Source organism: Bufo gargarizans, chromosome 2 (genome assembly GCF_014858855.1).
Source record: "Bufo gargarizans isolate SCDJY-AF-19 chromosome 2, ASM1485885v1, whole genome shotgun sequence".
Taxonomy (NCBI): domain Eukaryota; kingdom Metazoa; phylum Chordata; class Amphibia; order Anura; family Bufonidae; genus Bufo; species Bufo gargarizans.
Window position 1 is genome coordinate 280909617 of NC_058081.1, and position 18206 is coordinate 280927822.

The following is an 18206-nucleotide window of genomic DNA, read 5'->3' on the forward strand; positions in this document are numbered from 1 at the left end:
GGCCAAATGGAAAAGGGTTGTCCGGAGGGGACAACCATTGAAGATGATGGAAGTATAATATACAGTGAAATGTAATGCTAAAAATATGCATAAATGGAGGGTCACTTTTTTTTTTTTTTTTTTTATTCTGTGGTATTTGTTATGTAGTATCATTCTTATGTTTTGGTAGCTTTCACTCTTCTATAAGAATTATGCTTTGTTGGGGAATCAATTAAAGGATCTATTTCCCTAACTGGCCTAAGTGTATGAGGCCTGCCTAGTTCAGTGGGGAAGGTGGAATGAATGTACCCGCTTCACACATGTGGCAACCCTCCTTCCCAATGACAAACTTAAAAAAAAAAGATATGAGATATGTTCAAAGATAATACAAAATACATATGCACTCTGTAAGTGTATCTAAAAGTATTAGCATTTCTACATCTAAATCTAAATATGTCTATCTAAATATGGATTTTTTTATTGGGTTTTTGGCCAAGACTCTTGCATATACATACTTTCTTGCATAATACATTTAAAATGTAAAATATCAAAGCTTTGAACGTTCAGCACATGAAAGAGAGAAGTTGCCCAGATTCTGGAAGCTAAAATGCCTCTCTGTATTTTCTTTTCCCTAGATAATTCCCAGATAGTAAGTTTTGACAGGAGGATCATGCTCAATAGTGTTAGATACATACTTTTTATGGTTATACATTTCTGAAAGAAAGCTTATAGTTTTGAATTTCTAATTGTATAAGGACACCACAATATTTCCGGTTGTATAAATTAAGGTCATGTAAGATATTTTACTTGTTTGCTAAGGCTGCCATGACACACTACTGCTGGGAAACAATGATTCTGTATGTGGACGAACTATGGTATTAGCGATACTGTGTAGGACAGACATGCTCAACCTGCGGCCCTCCAGCTGTTGCAAAACTACAACTCCCATAATTCCCTGACAACCTACAGCTACATCCTACAGAAGGGCATCGTGGGAGTTGTAGTTTTACAACAGCTGGAGGGCCGCAGGTAAATGCTTTGGTCGCCTTCACTGACTAGCAGGGGCTTGTCGGGAAGGAGTATATCTATTCGTGTAAAAGGGCCTTAACGTACTTGAGAGAAGATAAGAAAGGATGAGATGATAAAGAGGAATTCTATTCAGTGTTGCCTAGTTAGTTATTGTGGGTTTGAATAACAGGATATTTTTTATACTCCAGAGAAAACTCTTTGGTAGAGAAGAATTGGGGTAAAAAGGGTGAGAGAAACTTTGACGTCACTCCAGTGCATTCATTTATTTGCTGATGAGGCATTATATGGTGTGTGTTATTTAAGGTTCTGTTCACATTTGCGTCTGGGACTCTGTTTGGATACTCCATTTAAAATTCCATCAGATTTGACAGAAGGAATAGTGCTCCATGGAGTGCTATACTTTCCATCAAAACAACTGACAACCCAATGGGTCTCCATAGTAAGTCGGAGGCACTCCTCAGGCACCATTGTCCATTATACAGCTGATCAGGCAGAGCATCACTGCTTTGATTATAAACTGAAGCCTCTAGGGCCTCATACACTCGACCGTATGCAAAACACGGATACCAGCCGTATGTGTCCAACACTTTTCCGTTCCGCACTTTTCGCCCTATTTAGAAATGCCTATTCTTGTAAACTGTGTCTTGAATCCTTCTTTACAGCTTTTTTTTTTGTTTCATATTAGTCTATTGGCTTTCAATTACAAAATGGTGATAGCAGATTAGCTGCCTTTATACTTCTACTAAGATGCTGTGTGTTTCTTAATTCCATTTTCTTTTCTATGAAAATATTTAATTGCTTTGCAGAGTACTCAATAATTGGATATTGTGCAAGTGTCATGAGTTGAAGCCTTAGTTTTCTGCTGTAGTGAAGAAGCCAAGAAGTACTGGAATCCCAGCAATGTTAAATTGAGGATTATAAATATTAAAAATCAGCTCTGCTGCCCACTGATCTAAAGAAACAGCAACAAACAGAATTGGGTTGACTGCTGATTTAACTGGCATATTTGCCTTATTTTCATTAGCTTATTGATGCTGTCTGTGCATGTGGAGGAAGCTTTGTAGCATAAATGGCTTCTTATGAGAAAAAAGGCTCTTCACTGTGAGGTTTTAATCATTGCCTGTGATCAACTGCCTCCTCAGATTGAGAGGTTTCCTTTTATTTTAATCACAAACACCAAATTAAAAGGCCTAGCTGCATGTTGCTCACTTTGTATAGACTTATCAGCAAGTTCTGTGCTTTTTCTGAAAAGTTTTTACACAAGTTTGTTTCTTTTTCTTTCTTTTTTTTTTCTTTTTTTCTTTCTTTTTCTTTCTTTCTTTTTTTTTCTTTCTTTTTCTTTCTTTCTTTTTCTTTCTTTCTTTTTTTCTTTGTTTTTTCTTTTATTTTTCCCCCCAAATTACTCTTCAACAGAATTCCCACTATCCTATACCAGACAAACAAGCTTGTAGAGACAGCACATATTTTTAAGAATTGTTGGTGGTTATTTTTTTCTTGTCATTTTGACTGCCCTCTTGAGGGTATATGCACATTTCTTGGGGAAATCTACAGTGTAATACAGTACCAGCTAAGTAGATTTTGCAAAATCTCATGTATGCGGTATGGAAATTGACCTATGGTGTAGATTTTTAAGTCTGCTACATCAATTGTTTGTGTTATTTTCACAGCAAATTTCACCTTTTGCAATGCAACGGCTGAGATCTGGGGTTAATCCACGTCAAAAATCTGCAAGTCAAAATGGTGGACTGCTAGCAGCTATAGGTTCCTCACAGTTTTTCACAAGTTAGAGCAATAGTCAAAGCTTAGTAATTATGTAGTCATTTGCAGTGGTTGAAGATGGTGTGCTTACATGTGAAACCAGTCTTTGTCATTATGTTAATGTGGCTTTCGAGTCTAAGTAATGTTCTTAAGGCCGCATTCAGAGTGTACGGCGGCGGCACAAAGCGCACTGCGTCATAGCAACCAATGATGCCGTGTGCTTGTGCACTCGGCAGGACGGGTTTTCACGGACCGTGGTCTGTGAAAATCCACGTATGTGTGAATGTGGCCTAAGAAGAAACCACAACTTAATTATAAAAAGTTTTAATGTCCTCTACTGAGCTTAGGCTGACTTCTCTATGTGTCTAATGCAACGTTAAGACTATGTCTGCCTTAGGCCCCCTACACATGTGTCAAGCTGCCGGCTCCGTTCCCCTCCGGTGTGAAGCAGAAAATGCCTTAAGAGAATGGATATAAAGGGTAGAGGGAAATAGGGGGACCGGTGGGTGTTGGTAACACCTCAATTCCGCCTATTTCTGTAAACCCGTATTGTGCGCCAATAATGGTTGGTCGGTGAGAAGGTGTTTAAGTGTTGTGTAGGTTTCTTAGAAATACAGAAAGAAAAAGTAGAAAAAAAAAAAAAAAAGAACATAAACACACTACACTGGGTGTCAAGTGCCTAAGAGACCGTTGCCTGTAGTGTCATACACGTCGATGTGTAGTAAATGAATAAGGCGAATGAGTTAAAACAAATAAGTAAAATCCGTTTTAAAAGGATACAAGTATAATAAAAATACTGAAGTATCGTATACTTATTTACTCACTTCACGAGGGGGGGTGGTTTACTAGGATAAGCACAAAACACCTGTAACCCCCCCCCCCCCCCCCCCCCCCAGCCTGGATCGCTTCTAGAATCTTACAAGATGAAGGCAGCCAATCACACGGGTGCTTCTGTTCACTTGTCTTTATTAGGGTATATATCTGTCTCAATGCGTTTCGGGACAGACACGTCCCTTCATCATTGCTCCTGATGAAGTGTATGGAGTGTATGTCACCGGAACTCCAAAAAATGCATTTACCCTGCGCGACTGAACTTCATGAACTGCTCCGATGCTCCTGTCAGGCGGGCTGCTGGGGAGAAAATGGAGGGATTTCCGGGTTCAGCTCTGAACCCGGACAACCCCTTTAATGTCTAACTAATCCTGGAGTATACTTTGTCTAGTATATAACCAATCTGTTAAAAGGCAGTTGCTTGTGTCTAATCTAATTCTAATTCTTATTATTGCAAGTGTTACATACAGACTATGTGAATGCAGATATAAGGAACCGTTAATGAGGACATGTCACCACTCCTGACTTGTTTGTTTTAATAGCTCCATGCATTCCCCATGTAATAACAATTCTGAAGCATCTATTCTTATGGCTCTATGTTGTGGCAGTCCTTTATTATTTCTACTGGAAGTTATGAATGAATTTCTAGAAGTCTGCGGTAAGGGGACAGAGGGTGTTAACCAGTTGGGGGGGGGGGGGGGGGTGTACCTGCACAGACTAAGTCTATCCAATCAGTGCTGTCCTTTTCAGACTGTGCTGGGACACACACCCAACTTGCCACCTCCCCTCTGCACCCTTACTGCAGACTGCTGGGAATTAATTTCATCTCCCATATTATTCCATCAGGAATAATATAGGAATGACACAACATAGAGCCATAAGAATAGATGCTCCAGAATTGTTATTACATGGGAATGCATGAATCTATTAAAACAGACATATCAGGAGTGGTGAAAGGTCCTCTTTAAGTTTCATTTTCCATTAAACTTCAGAAAATGAAGCCTATGGAAACTTAGGGGGCCACAAAGCCAAGGTTTGCTCTGAGGCATCTGTGATACACGCGGCCTTGTATATACATGTGTGTGTCTGATTTTTGGTTAACTCTGTATAGTATGTCACTGTATGATTCAAATTGTAAAATGTTAACAGTGTATGCGATCATTGTTATTTTTTATAAACCGGATTCCAAAAAAGTTGTGACACTATACAAATCGTGAATAAAAACTGAATGCAATGATGTGGAGATGGCAACTTCTAATATTTTATTCAGAATAGAACATAAATCACGGAACAAAAGTTTAAACTGAGAAAATGTATCATTTTAAGCGAGAAATATGTTGAATCTGAATTTCATGGTTCCAACAAATCCCCAAAATGTTGGGACAAGGCCATTTTCTCCACTGTGTGGCATCTCCCCTTCTTCTTACAACACTCAACAGACGTCTGGGGACCGAGGAGACCAGTTTCTCAAGTTTAGAAATAGGAATGCTCTCCCATTCTTGTCTAATACAGGCCTCTAACTGTTCAATCGTCTTGGGGCTTCTTTGTTGCACCTTCCTCTTTATGATGCGCCAAATGTTCTCTATAGCTGAAAGATCTGGACTGCAGACTGGCCATTTCAGTACCCGGATCCTTCTCCTACGCAGCCATGATGTTGTGATTGATGCAGAATGTGGTCTGGCATTATCTTGTTGAAAAATGCAGGGTCTTCCCTGAAAGAGATGACGTCTGGATGGGAGCATATGTTGTTCTAGAACCTGAATATATTTTTCTGCATTGATGGTGCCTTTCCAGACATGCAAGCTGCCCATGCCACACGCACTCATGCAACCCCATACCATCAGAGATGCAGGCTTCTGAACTGAGCGTTGATAACAACTTGGGTTGTCCTTGTCCTCTTTGGTCCGGATGACATGGCGTAGAAATGGCATAGAAATGACGACTTCTTTGCACTGTAGAGTTTCAGCTGGCAACGGCGGATGGCACTGGTGGATTGTGTTCACTGACAATGGTTTCTGGAAGTATTCCTTCCTTTACAGTAGCATTCCTGTTTGTGGTGCAGTGTCGTTTAAGGACCCGGAGATCACGGGCATCCAGTATGGTTTTACGGCCTTGACCCTTACGCACAGAGATTGTTCCAGATTCTCTGAATCTTCGGATGATGTTATGCACAGTTGATGATGATAGATACAAAGTCTTTGCAATTTTTCGCTGGGTAACACCTTTCTGATAATGCTCCACTATCTTTCTGCACAACATTGTGGGAATTGGTGATCCTCTACCCATCTTGGCTTCTGAGAGACACTGCCACTCTGAGAAGCTCTTTTTATACCCAATCATGTTGCCAATTGACCTAATTAGTGTTAATTGTTCTTCCAGCTCTTCGTTATGCTCAAATTTACTTTTTCCAGCCTCTTATTGCTACTTGTCCCAACTTTTTGGGGATTTGTTGACACCGTTAAATTTTGAATCAACGTATTTTTCCTTTAAAATGATACATTTACTCGGATTAAACGTTTGATCTGTCATCTACGTTCTATTACAAATAAAATATTGACATTTGCCATCTCCACATCATTGGATTCAGTTTTTATTCACAATTTGTATAGTGTCCCAACTTTTTGGGAATCCGGTTTGTATAATTATATTTGAAGTATAAGGTAAACCAAGCATCAAATACATACTGGTGAAAGGGTTTCAGTGATGCTTACAATGCTAATGAATGAGACTTCCAACGGTACTTTACTGCTTTACTACCAGTCTCTGTACCCACAGTAAGGTCATTTCTGGTTAAATACATTGCTGTATATGTTAATAGTTAATCGTTTATGGATCATATTGTACAAGCAGGCCTCTTTTCTAAATGTGATCTGCCAGGTATTAGAAAGAATTTGGTACGTAATAAGCACAAAGTACAGTTTCTTAAAGAAATAAAGTAGCGACACGGATTTCAGCGGTATCTCACATAATCTTAAGGTGCAGTCGTTTGTGAGAACTTACAGCTTATTTGCAGAGCTCCCTCCAGCCAGTGATTGACAGATTTCTCCCGATTTCTGTGCATAGGGAGGTACTTTTGAAAGTGAAGGCTGTGACATGATTGATTGCTATGAGCGACGTCTATTATACAGTATGCTGCATGTGTCACAGCACATTCACATAGTACCAGTATCTTAGTACCATGTCTTAAACATAATGCTATTATAGAATATCAGACTATAGCTTTGTTCCCCCTCCCCCCCCCCCCAAAAAAAAACAAAAAAAACGAAATCCTTAATTACTTTTCTACAGAAACTAAAGGGTTAAAAACCAGTTTGGCGCAAAGGCTCCATTTATTACTATAGGAGAATCTTTAGTGCTAAAATCCCCTGATGACCTGCTTTAGATTAATCTCTTCAGTGTTGGTTATTTTTCAATCCCCTTTCTTTTCAAGACAGCTAAAATTGTGAGGCATGTTATGGAGAAATGTGCTGTATTCGGGTACGAATACAATCTGGTTCCCCACAAACAGCATATGGCACATGGCATTGCCGAGTGTGTTGCATGGTACTTATGGGTGTAAGTAAGCATTCAGAAACTCTGCGTCATGTTAAATCAGGATGCTACAATTTTATCAGTCAGTTAATACGCTGCCTGTCCAAAAAAAAAGTGGCCACCAAAAAAAAAAACTTTAGCTTTGATTACGGCACGCCTTCTCCGGCACATCCCAAAGATTCTCAATGGGGTTAAGGTCTGGACTCTGTGGTGGCCAATCCATGTGTGAAAATGATGTCTCATGCTCCCTGAACTACTCTTTCACAATTTGAGCCCGATGAATCCTGGCATTGTCATCTTGAAATATGCCTGTGCCATAAGGGAAGAAAAAAATCCATTGATGGAATGACCTGGTCATTCAGTATGTTCAAGTAGTCAGCTGACCTCATTCTTGGAGCAGATACTGTTACTGAACCTAGACCTGACCAACTGCAGCAACCCCAGATCATAGCACTGCCCCCGCAGGCTTGTACAGTAGGCACTAGGCACTTCATCTGCCTCTCTTCTTACCCTGATGCGCCCATCACTCTGGAACAGGATAAATCTGGACTGATCAGACCACATAACCTTCTTCCATTGCTCCAGAGTCCAATCTTTATGCTCCCTAGCAAATTTAAGCCTTTTTTTTCTGGTTTGCCTCACTGATTAGTGGTTTTTTTACGGCTACACAGCTGTTCAGTCCCAATCCCCCTTTGCATTGTGCATGTGGAAATGCTCTTACTTTCATTATTAAACGTAGCCCTGAGTTCTACTGTTTTGTTTTTCTTCGCTTTGATTTCACCAAACGTTTAAGTGATCGCCGATCACGATCATTCAGGGTTTTTTTTTCCCGCCACATTTCCTCCTCGAATACGATGGGTCCCCACTATCCTTCCAGTTTTTTATAATGTGTTGGACAGTTCTTAACCCAATTTTAGTAGTTTCTGCAATCTCCTTATGTTTTCTCTGCTTGACGCATTCCAATGATTTGACCCTTCTCAAACGGACTAACATCTTTTCCACGACCACGAGATGTGTCTTTCGACATGGTTGGTTGTTTAAGAAATGAGAAGCAACTCGTTGCACCAGTTGGCGTTAAATAACTTATTGCCAGCTGAAAGATAATCGCCCATGCAGTAATTATCCAATAGGAGGCTCCTACCTATTTGCTTAGTTAAATCCAGGTGGTGACTTTTTTTTTTCCGGACAGGCAGTGTATTTTCACTCTCTGTATAATATAATATAGGGTTGCCTTTTCTGGACAGTAGTATGCACAGGGTAATAGCACACTCCTTGGTTCAAAGGTTTGGTGGTGGTTCAGGTCCAAAGGGGTCCCACTGTCGAAAACCTAATGGAACTCCAACCCTTCAAAAAGAAGACTGCGCACACATGGATAATGCAATTAAAGTGCAGGAGTTTATTATTAAGACTCCAGTGACATGATATGGCAATGTTTCAAGCCAGTAAGTTCATTTATCAAGCCAAGTGCTGGGAAACAGTGTTTTTTTTTTTTTTTTTTTTTTTCTTTTTTTTACGGCCCTGGAAATTTGCTTGGGACTTGATATAGGGGTCCTATTGGCTCGAAACCTAGCCGTATGATGTTACTGGAGCCAAAATAAACTGCCCTTTAATTGTATATGCTCAAATGTGTGCAGTCTGGGCAGTGACGACGACTGTACTACATAGCTTGAATCAGGGGCTTCTTAATGATAACGCCATGACCAAAGCTTCAGAGTATTATGATTGTTTTCTGGTGCAAATCATGACATGATCTTCATTAATATTGTTATGTTAAGGATAAATGTCTAATTTATTGCAACATATACATATCGGTGTAAGGCCTCATGCACACGACCGTTGTGTGTTTTGCGGATCTGCAAAACACGGATGGCGTCCGTGTGCATTCTGCAATTTGCGGAACGGCACAGACAGTTATTGATATAACTGCCTATTTTGGGCCGCAAAACGGACAAGAATAGGACAAGTTATATTTTTTTTGCAGACTACGGAACGGAGCAACTGATGCGGACAGCACATGGAGTGCTGTCCGCATCTTTTGCGGCCCCGTTGAACCGAATGGGTCACTATCCGAGCCGCCAAAACTGCGGCTCGGATGCGGACTAAAACAACGTTTGTGTGCATGAGGCCTAATAACAAGCAGACGTTTGGAGATATATAAAGTGTGTATGTATGTATGTGTGTGTGTGTGTGTGTATGTATATATATATATATATATATATATATATATATATATATATATATATACATACATACATACACACACACACACACACACACACACACACACACACACACACACACACATACATTTTTTGGCACTAATTGCCCAAGTCCAGGATGGTTTATTGAAACGTTGTATGATATATGACCAGCAAAGGGAAGTTACGTACGCATCTTATTCAGTTACGTTTTTTTTGGGATATTTACCTCATATAATTTTTCAAGCTGAAGGAAAGATGTAGACTGACAGTTTCTGCAATTACCATTGCAAAGCTGATGTCTTGTCAGGTTCTTAACTCACATTGAATATTCAATAACGGACAGACCTTTTTTTTTTTTTTTTTTTTTTTTTTTTTTTTCTCACTGAGGTTGGGTGGAATTAATCTTGTGAGTTCAAAAATGAGCACTCAGAATGTGAATTTATTTTAATTTATTTCAGTGAACGATTCTTTGTAAGATTAAACAGAAATGGACTGCCAAAATCTCCGGAAAAGACTGAAAGATATAGTTCTGTTTTTGTTGTAAGTATCTGCTGTCTGTGATATTCTTTTTCTTTTTTTTTTTTACTGTTTGTCACTAAAGTCATAATTTTTCAAATAATTTTGAATTATCAGGACATGTACTGGGATTTCTATGTTAGGATCCACACATGTATTTATTGTAAGTGGCCTATTCTCATCTTGTAAAGTGATGGCATATCGCATTTATGATTGAGGGGATTCAACTAATCCTGAGAATAAAGGGGCTGCAGTGCTGGTACAGTTGTTTAGTTGTTATTATTTTTACCTATTTTAGTTTTGCTGAATTTATTTTTTTTTAAACCAGTTTAGTTTGAAATATTTCCAGAAATTTTAACAAAACTCTTGTCAGATCAGAAAAGACCCAGATGTACTAGAGAAAATATTTGTGAAAGGATAATTCAGATTTTAAAGATCCAGATGGAAAATCATTAGTATTTTTATATTTTGTGGGATTAGGTGTATTAATAAGTACATTACAGAATTCTCCTTTTGAGATTGTAGCATAGAATCAAACGTGCATAGATAATGTGCCACAACTGACTGAGTTTAAAATTTACATTTATTCTAGGACTTGAGTTCAAGTGACCTTCGGAAAGACATTTTCATCACTGTACACATAATCAGAATTGGTGAGAAACATTTGCCTTTTCACATGCTGTTATTAGGGTTGTATTTTACTGTCAAATATTACAGCATTGTTAATTGTTCTCTTAGAGCTAGATAACATACCTTATGTCATATTTTGGATGCCCATAGCTATTGTTTTTAGTGCTGCACTAAGAGAAAACCTGATGCTCTCCCCTGAAAAGTAGCTTCTGACACCTGCTGCTAACAAATGCACAGAATTAGGCCACTTTCACACTACTGGATCGCGCAGGGTCCAGCAGAAACGCTTCCGCTACTGATAATACAACCATCTGCATCCATTATGAACGGATCCGGTTGTATTATCTTTAACATATCTTTAACATTGCCAAGATGGATCAATCATTAACTCCATTGAAAGACAATGGTGGACGGATCAGTTTTCTATTGTCTCAGAGAAAACGGATCCGTCCCTATTGACTTGCATTGGGGTAATGCCGGATCCGTCTTGCTCCGCATCCCAGGACGAAAAGCAAAATACAACATGTTGTGGTTTGCCCTCCGGTCTGGGAACGCAACTGCCTTTTGGAGCCTTCCGTTCTGTTCAGTTCAGTTTTGTCCCCATTGACAATGAATGGGGACAAAACTGAAGCGCTTTTTTCCAGTATTGAGCCTTTATGATGGAACTCAATACCGTAAAACTTAAAGGGGTTTTGCACTTTAATTTAACTGATGATCTATCCTCTGGATCAGCTGTTTGAGAAGGCAGCGGTGCTCCAGCAGCGCCGCGGCCTTATCGCTGGTTATCGCCAGGCCGCCGTCCCACTGACGTCACGACTAGTATCAACTAGCGTGGGCGGGGCTAAGCTCTGTTCACTTGAATGACTAGTTGATACTAGTCGTGACGTCAGTGGGCCAACAGCCCGGCGGTAAACGGTAAGAAGGATGCGGCACTGCTGGAACGCCGCTGCCTTCTCAAACAGCTGATCGGCGGGGGTCCTGGGGGTCAGACCCCGGCCGATCAGAAGCTGATGATCTATCCAGAGGATAGATCATCAGTTAAATGAAAGTGCAGAACCCCTTTAAACGCTAGTGTGAAAGTACCCTTTCTTTTTTGCCAATGCTACAATTTGCCAAGATGCAGGATATTTGCTGCCAAACAGGCTAGTTGTTTTGGCCAGATCTGCCTAAATAAGCTAAGAGCCATGCATGAACTGAAAAAGTACATAGATTAGCAACACGTGTCAAAGGAAGCGTAAGGGGCGCACCACAGAACTCTGTGGAAGGGCAGAAGCGTTATTTATAGTTTCTCAAAAGTCCCTAACCTTTGTGTAGATTGTGGACCACTTTCAAGTCCCGAAACTTCTAGAGTGGTGTCCTTTGGCGCCCTGTCCCTTTCTTCATATCTTTCACTCTACCCCTTCACTTTCCCTTCCATCCCCCCCCCCCTCCTTTTCTTGTTCCCGCCCCTTTTCCTTCTCCATTTTTACTCCTTTTTTTTAATCTCTTTCTTTCAACACGAGAACTAGACATTTTTTTTCTTAATCTCATCTTTTAGCATATTCCTATTGCAATCAACAATACTCAATAAATATAATAACATTAACTTTATTTGTGAGTCGCCCAAGTGTACAGTTGGATTAGTATTGCTAAGATTATTATTCTTCAAGAATGTTTCTGGAGAGTGGTGACATTAATACTTTTCTCTCTGATTAGTTAATTTTACTCTATTCTGTGGATGGGGATATCTTTAAGACTTGGCACATCCCCTTTAATGTATTGTTATGGCCTTTAAAATGTTGCATATTTGGCCGAGTAGTATAAAATTAAATCGATTTTGAAAGTGTTCCTTTCATTTCAGTAAAGTTCTTACTTGTCATAGATACATGTCGGAAGTTTAGATTGGTGGGGTCCTGGGTGCTGAGACCCCAATTGATTAATGAAATGAAGGGATAGACACATTCAGCTGATTGCTGTGCTTCTTCAGCTGTCAGCACCTCTGCTTGCTCCTCTTCGGAGAATGTAGCAAGTGGTGAATGAACTCCTAGAAAGTCTGCACATTGCTAACCACACCTCTCTGATGGAAACCAGACAGAGACAATCCGGGAACAGTACTCAGTAGAGTGTATATACGCCTTTATTTACTCTCTCAATGGAGATCTCAGCACCCGAATCCCCACTGATCAAAACTATGGCGTGTCAAAAGGTTTCTGAGATGATAATTACATTTATATTTCTGTTATATCTACTTTTTAATAAAGTATTTGATAATTTGTAGAACTAATCCTAGTAAGTTGAGTATATTGCATTACTTGATGCTTCTGATGCTGAGCTGCAGCCTGCATTCTATTACAGAGCTGTAAGTGTTTCTCGTTTGAATACATTTTCTATATAAATGCGGTTGAGGTTGATCTACCGTATTATTATTTTTTCTCATAAAGAATAATGCAGTGTTTTGCTTAATAAAACATACAATTCCCATTTGTCTGTAAGGTCGTATGGGAGCTGGAGAGAAGAAGAACTCTTCTAATGTGCAATATCGTCGACCTTTTGGTTGTGCCGCTCTCAGCATTGCTGACCTGTTAACAGGGGAGTCAAAAGATGACCTCATTTTAAAAGTTTATATGTAAGTTCTCTGTGGTCGTCTTTCTTTTATACGTGTATGATTTTTGTCGAGCATTGTTTGTCCAGATGCATTGAAGCATTCTTGGTAACCATTAGGGATGAGCGAATCGACTTCGGATGATTCATCGCATTCGCATAAGGCTACTATCACACTCGCGTTTTGGCTTTCCATTTGTGAGATCCGTTCAGGGCTCTCACAAGCCGTCCAAAACGGATCAGTTTTGCCCCAAAGCATTCTGAATGGAAAAGGATCCGCTCAGAATGCATCAGTTTGCCTCCGTTCTGTCTCCATTCCGCTCTGGAGGCGGACACCAAAAGGTTGCCTGCAGCATTTTGCTGTCAGCCTAACGAAGCGGAGCCAAACGGATCCGTCCTGGCTCACAATGCAGGTCAATGGGTACGGATCAGTTTTCTCTGGCACAATAGAAAACGGATCAGTCCCCCATTGACTTTCAGTGGTGTTCAAGACGCATCAGTCATGGCTATAGAAGACATAATACAACCGGATTCGTTCATGACAGATGCATGCGGTTGTATTATTGTAACGGAAGTGTGTTTGCAGATCCATGAAAGATCCGCAAAAAATGCTAGTGTGAAAGTAACCTAACACTTCATTAGAATACTGTACTGAGCGAGCGCTCCGTGCAGTATTAGAATGTATTGGCTCCTATGTGCTGAAGTTATTACTTCGCGAAGTTTCATGGGACTTTGGGTAATAATTTCAGAATTTAATTTCTAATGTTAAAAACCTTTTACCGAACTTGTTTTTAACAGTAGAAATACATTTCTGAAGTTATTACCCGAAGTTTCATCCGAAGTCGATTCGCTCATGCCTAGTAACTATGAAATAAAATACATAAAATTTCTACTAAATATTGACTTTTAACTGACTTTTAGTGTGGTGCTGTGACAATTCTGAATATATACCTTTTTAGGTGCAACACAGAAAGTGATTGGTATCAAATCCATGAAAATATTATCAAGAAAATGAATGCTCGATATAACTTAACAGGCTCAAATACAGGTTTGTAATAATCCATTTACTCCTGGCCACAACCTCATGTATATGATGAATGCAAAACCAGTAAATGTTAATAATGGGCCACTGTTACTACTGTCCTGTAGTATATCCTTCATAGTCAAAATATAAAATCATAGAATGGCAAATCTACATAGTGAAGCTCTGATGCAGGGACACCCGGCAAATTGCCTTGTATGATGAGCGGTAATAAATGTCAGATAGTCATAGTTGTTGTCGCCAAGTCAGCGATTATTGTAATGATTAAATATAATTATTTAAGGAAAACTCCATGACTTTCGCTTACGCCTATACTTTATGGAAATAATTTTTAAATACAAACTGTAAAAAAGTTGTGAAACCATAGAGGCAATAATGAAGCAGATTATTTTGGAAAAAGTTGCGTCCATTGCCTCAGTGATCACACGTTTCTCTAGATGAATAGACTCTTACCTCTTGAGATTTCTGCGTATGCTGTAGTGCATCCTGGCAGAGCCTGTTCTGTATTGAGTCTCCTGGAGACGGGCGACTGCAGATTTGTGTTATTTTGCTCCTTCTTATGCTAAAATGTATGTTTTAAGAACCTTTCCACAAACTAAAATAAAGTAACTCATTATTAACGGGCACGTGTAGAAAGAAGCCTTGGGATTATAGGGAAGTTTCTTCACAATCGGCATCTCAGAAGTTATAGGAATTGCTACGACTTTGTTTAGACAACCTTTTTGAGCTATTACCTTTTATATGCCTTTGATTATTGACGATTGTAGGTGTCTAGATCAGTAAGAGATAATTGCATCTGTTTTTCGAGTCGGGAAAGCTTTGAATATTCTCAAATATTGTTTTATTGCTTTAGCTGTGAATGTGGTTCTCTGAAATGTATTTATTTGTTAATTTTTATTTCTACTAATTATTCGAAGCTGGCACAGATACTTGGGTATGTGTACACAGATACATCAGATCCAGGCATACTCTTACAAATCTCCAAGATCCAGCATACTTTGCTGTTCACTAGTGACCTGCCACCTGATACATAAACAGCAATAAGACAATTAGCTTAATACCCACCTTTTGTTCTATTTGTATATAGTAAGTGACCTGTTGCAACAAATATATATTCGTTGTGATTTTATTGGTATTCTTTTCCCTCTCACTAAAGTTTGTATGCTCCACATTTATGTCCTAATATACTTATTTTATTGTCCGGCTGAGAAGGTTCTCAACAGACATAAAGACTCCAGGTTACTGCTTACATGACTCTGTGGAGAGTTTGGAAATGTTCAAAACCTGGCAGTATTTGTAGGTTGTCTTGATGTGTTTGGCGGCCCACTGTACCATGTATATAACATTTATTTTATTACTTAATATACTACTAGAGCCACAGTGTAGTAAAGGCTACGTTGTTTAGAATTCATTGTTTCATGATTCAAAAGTTCACATTTGCTCTTCATTCTGTTTATCAGCACCCGAATATTATATTGCTTTGTATATGTGTTCAGCACAGCACAATGCTCATTTGTCAGGTGATCACATCTTCCATGCGGCACCCACAACCATTTGTCAGGTGATGACATCTTCCATGCGGCACCCACAACCATTTGTCAGGTGATCACATCTTCCATGCGGCACCCACAACCATTTGTCAGGTGATCACATCTTCCATGCGGCACCCACAACCATTTGTCAGGTGATCACATCTTCCATGCGGCACCCACAACCATTTGTCAGGTGATCACATCTTCCATGCGGCACCCACAACCATTTGTCAGGTGATCACATCTTCCATGCGGCACCCACAACCATTTGTCAGGTGATCACATCTTCCATGCGGCACCCACAACCATTTGTCAGGTGATCACATCTTCCATGCGGCACCCACAACCATTTGTCAGGTGATCACATCTTCCATGCGGCACCCACAACCATTTGTCGGCAGCACATCACCCTGTGTAAACAGGGGATCGATTCCCACCAATATGTAAAGTCAATGGGAAGTGAATACTTTGCATCGGCCTGCATAAAAGGCAATTTAAACAATTTGAACTACTTGTTTATTGCCGATCAGCCTGTGTAAGAGGACTCATTTCTTTGGACTGAGAATATGAGAACTCTTGACCGGGCAGTAGTTAATAGGGTGTAAAGCATTCTTTTACTTTTGTCTTGTTATCGTTGGCATTGACTTGCTGTATTCACTCAATACTTATGTGACTACGTGCTACCTTACTGCTGCATATCTTGTGTAAAAATAATTTCCTTCAGAAGAACAATTGTGAACACAGTTGATGTTTTTCCCTCTAATTTATTATGAGGTTATGTCCAATAAAGTAAAAAAATATATAACTTGTTTTTATTACAAGTTTACCCTGGATAATAATATCTACCCCGACTAATGATACATGTCTCCTACACATAACTAGTAGAAGATGCGAACAAGCCCTGTGCCAGGTCTGACTTGTAGAACACATTCTCCATTTCTGTAAAAAAAAAAAAAAAAAATTGTCTTGGATAAAGGTAGCAAGAAAAGCCCTTGGCTCACAGCCTGTTTTAGCATAGGTGACATTAACATCTTCGAAACATGATTTGACCATTTTTGGGGCAAGTCACCAGTGACCATTTTTGTTGAGTGATAAATCTGTCTTTTCATTCCTAATGAATACGTTAGACATAACTGTACAAGATTGCCAAGCATATTCCAGCCATGACATTTCACACCATGGCACAGCCATGCTTTACTAAATGTAGAATATTCGCCATCTAGGCTCTGACCTGCTTTGCAAAGAACTGTTAGGACATTTTACCACCTCACATTTTATGTTACCAGTTTGGCATATGACCATTCTGTTAGTCATTTTACATGAGCAGATAATCTGTCTGCAACGAGTGCTGACTGATGATATGGCAGGTCAGTCAGAGCTTGTTTTCTTCCATTTACGTAGTGTAATCATCTCCTGTATGTTCAGATGGACAATGGTTTGTGCAATAGTTGGTCCCTATGAAGTTTGCATTATTGTAGGCAGCACATGCCCGGTTTGCCGACTGATGTTGGCAAATGATAATTTTCATGTCTACGTAAAAGATATGATCAACTACAAACGAGCATTTGAATGTTCAGGCCATCACCATGTGTAAAAGGTCCCTTAGTCATGTTTGTGATAATCCACTTCCAGTGTTAAACAGGTTTAGAGATGCTTCTAGACTGCAGAATGTATTACTTTTGAAAGTATTAGAAGAAGCAGGGATATCAGATGAATTACCCTTCCTCTCCTCAAATTCTGTGTTCCCGAGCCTGTGGTCATGTGTTGGTCCTTTTCTATCGGCCCCATCTCCTTCTGTTTGGTAATGCATAACACATGACTTCATGGTCAGAATTAGGCTGGGTTCACACCTGAGCGTTTTACAGCGCGTTCCTACGCGCTGTAAAACGCTCAACAAGGAGAAACCAATGATTCCCTATGGGAATGGTTCACACTTGGGCGTTTTACAGCGCGTACGATCGCGCTGTAAAACGCCCGACGCTCCAAAAAGTACATGAGCGACTTTTGGGGCGTTTGTGGCCATAGGACACTGTAGTGAATCACACAAACGCGCGTCAAACGCGCGTTTACTATTACAAAAACGCGCATAAAAATGCGCGTCAAAAACGCTCGTTTGCGCAACGCTCAAGTGTGAACCCAGCCTTAGGCTTGAGTGAATCGAGCTTCGGATCATAGATCTAAAGTCGCTTTGTTCAAACACTTTGTTTTAATGCTGTACAGAGACATGTCTCCGTACAGCATTAAAATGTATTGCCTCTGTTGAGGCCAAAATAGTTTCACCCGAAGTTTGCGCGAAACTTCAGTGAATGAATTCGGTATTCGTTTCAGCATCTTCAACAATGTTTAAAATTGAGAATCCGAAGCTGAGTTTTGTACCAAAGGCAACTTCGGATTGCTAATTGTAAATGTTTTTAAATATGGAGAAATGAATACCGAAGTCTCGCGCGACTTCAGGTGAAACGAAGTTGGCCTCAACAGAGGCAATACATTTTAATGCTTTACGGAGACCGTACAGCATTAAAACTAAGTGTTTGAATAAATCGACTTTGGATCTATGATCTGAAGCTCGATCCGCTC

The 18206-nt window shown here is 39.8% G+C and overlaps 1 protein-coding gene across 2 annotated transcripts in view; it reads left to right on the top strand.

Annotated features, from left to right (window-relative positions):
* DOCK4 (dedicator of cytokinesis 4) overlaps nucleotides 1-18206 on the top strand; it is a 346430-nt gene that overhangs the window by 140503 nt on the left and 187721 nt on the right. For both annotated transcript variants that reach the window (XM_044280322.1, XM_044280323.1), the window contains exons 9-12: nucleotides 9788-9869; nucleotides 10438-10498; nucleotides 12948-13080; nucleotides 14015-14103. In XM_044280322.1, coding sequence (XP_044136257.1) covers nucleotides 9788-9869; nucleotides 10438-10498; nucleotides 12948-13080; nucleotides 14015-14103 — 365 coding nt within the window. The remainder of the gene's footprint in view (nucleotides 1-9787; nucleotides 9870-10437; nucleotides 10499-12947; nucleotides 13081-14014; nucleotides 14104-18206) is intronic.